Raw genomic sequence first — 6,000 nt, 5'->3', positions numbered from 1 at the left:
TAGAGCCACAGGGGCACAGGGTGAGTTTGGCTTAGGCCAGGAGAGGAAATAGCCAAGGAAAGGTATATAGACTATACCATACCCCATTCCTTCCACTTCCAGCCCACTCTTTCTTGGATTTGGGCTCCAGGATGAACACTTTCCCCTAAAGTTGGGACCTGTCAACCTGAATGCATTGGTGCTAGCCCCAGGGAGGATCTTGGGAGGCGAGATCAGTGTCAGTCCTTAGGCAGGTCACTGCAGGACACAGAGTTCTCCGAGTTCCTGGGTGGAGGAGGACTCACTCCCTGCTGAAGAACCGGCCATTTCTTCCCTCAGTTGATTCAGGAGGTCTTTGCTCTCACTGGGGGGTAGGTTGCTTAGGAAATATGGGGGTGCCAACTCCACCAGCCTGACAGAGAAGAGCAGAGAAGAGTCTTCTTGAACAATCATCCTCTCCTACGACGTAGGCTCCTCAGCTTCTCCCCTCCCCTCCCACAAACCCTTTCCCTCTCTATCAGAGCCACAAAGATTCCCTCCCCATGGCTCTCCAGCCATCACCTGGTCCTACGGCCCTAGAAACTTAGTGGTGTAGGAATCTGTCAAGAAACTTACAGCTCTGGGTGAATCTCAGAAACGATGGAAAGGCAGTTGTCTTTGGAAATGGAGAAACTGTGGTAAAGCACCCATGGTGGGGGCCTGGTGGGGGGCCTGCGGCCTCTGTAGCAGCAATGTGGGGAGAGCTGCGCTACGTGCTTGTGGGTCAGGAGCAGGTAGTTTCCAGTTCCGTCTGTGTCTCGGGCCACCTCATTGAAAGGCAAAGAGTGAGCCGGTGAGGGGGGGAGAGGCAGACAGAGGAATAGAGACAGCTGAGCAGGAGGAAGGGTGGGGAGAGGGTCAGAAGCCGCACTGCCATAGCCCTCTGTATCCCAACACCTCACAGGAAAAGGCTTTCCTGGTTCCAAAGAATCCTTCAAACAGCTCTCAGACCCTAATCTCAGAGATCTGGGAAATGCCAGTATTTGCTTCCTCTGCCCCGGCCCCCTCCCTCCCTCCCTCCCTCCCCGCTAACCTGGAGGAAGTATCCAGACACCAGTGCTTTCTGAAGGTCTCTCCGGTTCTGCTCGGAGCCAAAGGCCGGCTGGGACAAGGGAAGTTCGATGCGTTGCATGAGTTCTCGGAGCTCTGCCCGAAGTTTTCGGGCTTGGCACAGCGCTGCCCAATTTAGACCCCGAGCCTGGCACCAGGCCTCATCTTCCCCATCTAGGAGAGGAAAGGGACCAGCTAGAAATAAGGCTCCTGAGACCTGAAAGAACCCGGCCTTTGGCCACAGACGCTCCTCCTCCTGTGTGCTGGTTGCACCCACGTCCCCTGGGTGAGGAAGATGGGATGCCACCCGAGGGTGCAGAGCAGGCCACTCACTCAGTGTGAAGGCTTCATACACCTGGATCAGAGAGCTGTGGTCACCATCTGTGTGCTCCAGGGCCCGACGTAGGGCCGCTTCTTCGGCACAGAGCGGAGGATGGGTAAACCCAGGGGCAGCTGGAAGCAGAAAAGCACATTTGTGGGGGCTCAGAAAGGGCAGCAGTGCAGTATTTGGAGGAGGTGAAGCTCTGAAAAGGCAGAAGTCTCTCAGAGCTTTATCCAAAACATTGATAACTACCAGGAACTGTGCACTTTATTAGACATTGGCACCCAATCCACCAGGACCACCTCTGCCCTGAGAGCCGGCTTTGATGTCTGGTGGGAGAGGGCAAGCACTAAGCAAACTTGATCAGGAGGATAGGTGTGTGTACGCGACCCTACAGGACAGGGCAGAGCTGCCTTTGTTTTGTTTCTGAGACTGTACTCTTTAGGGGAGTAGAAAGCCCCATCTTCTTCCCATGGAGCAGCTGGTGGTTTTGAACTGCTGACCTCAGAGCTAGCTCAATGCGTAACCACCATGTCACAAGGACGCCCTTTGTTTGGACTATTCTGGTAGAGATCAGGAGTCAGATCCATAAATGTAGGATCCAGCAGGATTGCATTGCCAGAGAGGGATGTGTTTTAGTCATAAGCGATGGTAGGGAGAGAGCATGTTGTGAGGCAAGAACCAGCAGAGAGAGAAGACTAAAGGATGGAGGCAGATAAGAGTTTGCCTTTCACCGGGCGCAGCACTAGCCAGAGGAACAGTAAAATGCCAGCGGAAAGTGGCAGCCAGGGCCAGAGGGAGGGCGTGTATACCGGTGAGCATGGCCGCAAGGGTGAGCATCTCATCCACACAGTCAAACTCGCAGGAGGCCAAGAGGGCTTTGGCCAGCTCTGGGGGCAGGGGGAACTCAGATAGGATGACTCCCAGGTCTGACAGGTCCCCATCATCGTCCAGGGCGGCCAGATAGTCTAAATCTTCCAGTGCCTGCATCAGTGCTTCGGGAGCTGGTGGGGAGACAGGGTTTCCAGGGCCTGAGGCCTCGGGCAGGGCCCCCGGACTGCAGGATCTGGGCAGGAGGGATGCTCACCCGGCCTGTCCAGGAAGTGACACTCTCCTGGCTCTGCAATCTGTCGCCTTTTCAGTAGTAATAGCAGGGGGCTCAGCTTCTCCTCACACACCCTGGGCTGGGGCAGCGGGGGCACCTCCTCTTGCTCTAAGAAGGACTTTGGATACAGGCGGATGCAGGATCCTGGGGGAACAAAGTCCTAGGGAAAGATTGCTGTAGACACCCCAGGGCTTGTGTGTTGGTGACACTTCTCAGGCTGGCTCTCAGGGTATGGGAGCTTACCTGGTGGGGACCCTCTTGCCCGAAGCCGTCTGGCCTCTGCCTGACACTTGCTGATGGGTCTCAACACTTGGGACTCTGCTCGGATCTGAGGATTGTAAACCTGTCACCCCCCCAACCCCAACCAAGGTCAAGACCAGCCATTGTGGGTCATTTCTGCCCTTACCTCCACACCCCTACATCTTGCTCACTCACACTTCGGAGCTCCCATCCCGAGTCGATGACGTGTCGGATGGAAGGCAGGGAGAAGGAGAAGTCAGCTAGCCAGTGAGTGACCACGACCTTCCGGACACCTAGGTCTGCATCCTCGTACACAGCCTGAGTGGCCTGACTGCAGCCGGGATGAAGGGGCAGCAATCGCAGGGGAGCCCCAGGGGGGTCGAAGGACCTCACTTCCCTGGACAAGGATTCACAACACAGGGAGATTTCCTGGGGAAAGGATGGGGCATTAAGACAGTTCTCACCTCTTGGGGGTCACAAACCCTTTAAAAAATGGCTGATAGTTTCACCCTGAAAAATATACATACGCATAAAACCGGGAATGTTTTCATTTCAGGGGTCCACTGAACCACATGTCTCCATGCCAGGGAATGAAAAGGAGGGTGGTAGGACTCTGTACCCTGAGATCTTTGAGATTTCCCTCAGGACCCCAACAACGTAAATACTACAATCCCCCTCCCCCCAGGACCAGAAGGCAGCATACATGAGTAGCCCCTTATCTGGCCCCCTGCCCCCTTTTACCTCCTCACTGGGCAGGTACACTAGCACATCACCTGGAGCCTCTTCTTGGCATAGCTCAAGCACAGCCTGGCAGGTGGCTTCCACCCGGTCGGCAGGGACAGTGTCCTTGTAGATGAGGGTGGGACTCTCACAAGATTCTCTGGGGACACGCACAATAGGGGGATTGCCCCAGAAGGCTTGGAGCTTGGGTTCAAGGGCGGGGTCAGTAATGACAACGACTCTGGGGTCCCCTGGGAGGTTCCCCAGCTTGGCGTCTCGAAGCAGCCCCTGGAGGGAGTCTGAGGCCACTGAACGCTCCTGGGCCTCGTCCAACACCAGCACACCCCAGGCTCCAGTGCCCCGGGCTGAGGCCATCTCTTGCAGGAGCAACCTGTCCCAGCAGAACCTGGTGACATTGGTAATAAGCAGGAGTCAGAGGGGACACTGCCTGGCTCCAGAAGTTCAAAGGGGATCTGCTTCAGGGGACCTAGATTGGACATGGAAGGCTGGAAAGACTGGCTGACATCTTGAGTCTCTGGCCCTGTACCGTCTCGCTTGGAGGACCCTTGTCCAAGACCCCTGTTCACCTGAGTCTAGCTGGGAAAGCCAGTTGTCGTGCAGGTCTGACGACCCTTGGGAGGAGTAAAAGGACTCAATTCAGCAATTACACTCCCCCTGAATGGCAGGGAACTGGACAGAGAGGGGCTATGGTGTTCACAGAGGGGAATTTGATTCTGTTGGGGTCAGGCCTGGAGGAGGCCCCACCTGAGCAGGGTGTCGGGCCCAGTGCAGTCCTCCTGGGGGGTGCTGTATCCAACCTCCTGACCCAGGTGCAGGTCCATCTCATCGGCAACTCGCTGAGCCAGGCTCAGTGCAGCCAGAGGGTAGGGCTGAGTGACAGCTACCTGGCCCTGCTGGAACCCCCTGGCCAGCGCAAACTCTGCACACCATTGAGGGATCTGGGGTAAGGAAGGGCAGCCAGTTAGGGAGATGAAGGACTTCCGTCTTGGTGGAGCTATGGCCAACTGGATCCCCTATATAAGGAGCCCCCTGGCCCTTCACCAACCACCCTGGAGCCGAACCAACCCATCTCCCTTTGCCCCCGCCTTCCCCATGGCCTCCCAGCCTGCTACCCGTGCCCCAGGAAGGGCCAGGCTCCCAGCCCTCCCTCCATCCACTCAGCATCCCCCCACCTGGGTGCTCTTGCCAGAGCCAGGCTCCCCAGACACCAGCACCACTCCTCCAGGGCTGCTCTCCAACTGCTCCAAGAAGGTGAAGCGAGCAGCCCAGATGGGTAAGGCTCGGCGCTGCTCAAGGAGCTCATAGTAGCGCGAAGAGAAGGGGAGCCCGTCAAAGGGGTTCACGGCCAGTTCGGAATCCCCAGGGCTGGACTCTTCTGCCAGCCCAAGGGGCTGTGAGGCCATAGCAGCGCTGGGGAGGACCTATAGAACGGAGGACGTCCAGTCAAGCCTCCCACTTGGTAGCTGCCCACAGCTTCCCACTGCAGCCGATCCCTCACCTGCACTCAGGTGAGTATGCCCTGGAGCCTGTACTCCTCAGCACTGCTTGTCCACATGGTAGAACCCCTAAGAATGAAGCCCCTTGCTAGGTCTCCAGTTAGGGCAACCCTATACAACAGAGAACCGCCCCCCCGCACACCGCCCCGCGTCTCTGAGTCTGTCCCGTTCACTGAAGCCGACCGCCACATTTTCCTCCCAAGAAGTAGCTGACGGGTTCAAATGGCTGACCTCTGAGTTAGCAGTCTGACACACCAGGGCGTAACCAAGCTCCCGCCACTGAATCGGTTCCAATGCTTGGCAGCCACAGGACAGGAGAACCAAATGCTCTGTAGGGTTGCTGGCCTCACCTTTCTCTCACAGAGCAGCTGCTAGGTTGGATCCACCAACCTTGTACTTCGCAGCCCTGTGCTTAACCCACCCCACTGGGACTCCTTTTCTGCACGTACAGGGCGAGCTGAAGACTACCTATGACCCAAGCAGTAAAACCTGTGACTAATACAGGGGGTCCCCAAAAGAATCCTATATTCAAATCAGGGTGGGGTGTGGTGTGGGAAGAAGCCTGTATTCAAACCTGCTTGTCGCTCTGAGACGTGTCAGGGTGGCAGCCAGCTCCAGAAGCCGCCCCCGGGGGACTGCCACCACCTCCAACGGCATAAAGTACAAAGGTAAATTCCGGCTCCACCCCGGTGTTGGGGAGGTGCCATTTGCTCCACCTTATCTTACCTAGGCAGGAGCCTATGGAAACCAGGCTCTAACTACCACACTGAGCATGTGTGAATCCTAAACAGGACGTGTACAATGAGTGAAGAGCATCTTGGGACTTGTAGTTCTGCAGGTGTTTGTGCACAAGCCTGGGGTAAACACACAAGCTGCTGAGTTTTCAAAGTCCAGTCAGCTCCTCAGCACCACGTATCTCTGGCCACGAGATGACTTGACATTCTGTTCTGACCACCCATTAGAAACTCACCAGGGTGCTTTCACCCCCCACCCGCACCCCCAGACGAGGAAAAGGACATGCTGAGGGG

At 56.5% G+C, this 6,000-nt stretch overlaps 1 protein-coding gene across 1 annotated transcript; it reads right to left on the bottom strand.

Moving 5' to 3' along the window:
- Positions 1-4,879, bottom strand: DQX1 (DEAQ-box RNA dependent ATPase 1). Its single transcript, XM_075555795.1, has 11 exons — positions 4,649-4,879; positions 4,221-4,414; positions 3,477-3,861; positions 2,931-3,164; positions 2,739-2,838; positions 2,478-2,639; positions 2,203-2,394; positions 1,402-1,521; positions 1,052-1,242; positions 595-785; positions 1-391 (listed from the first exon to the last, which is right to left on the bottom strand). Exons 1-11 carry the CDS (start codon positions 4,877-4,879, stop codon positions 235-237), a joined length of 2,157 nt encoding a protein of 718 aa, XP_075411910.1. The 3' UTR covers positions 1-234.
- Between the last annotated feature and the right edge of the window lie 1,121 nt (positions 4,880-6,000).

Source organism: Tenrec ecaudatus, chromosome 8 (genome assembly GCF_050624435.1).
Source record: "Tenrec ecaudatus isolate mTenEca1 chromosome 8, mTenEca1.hap1, whole genome shotgun sequence".
Lineage (NCBI taxonomy): Eukaryota > Metazoa > Chordata > Mammalia > Afrosoricida > Tenrecidae > Tenrec > Tenrec ecaudatus.
Note: the sequence above shows the minus strand (reverse complement) of the source record. Positions and strands in the feature narration are given on the sequence as shown.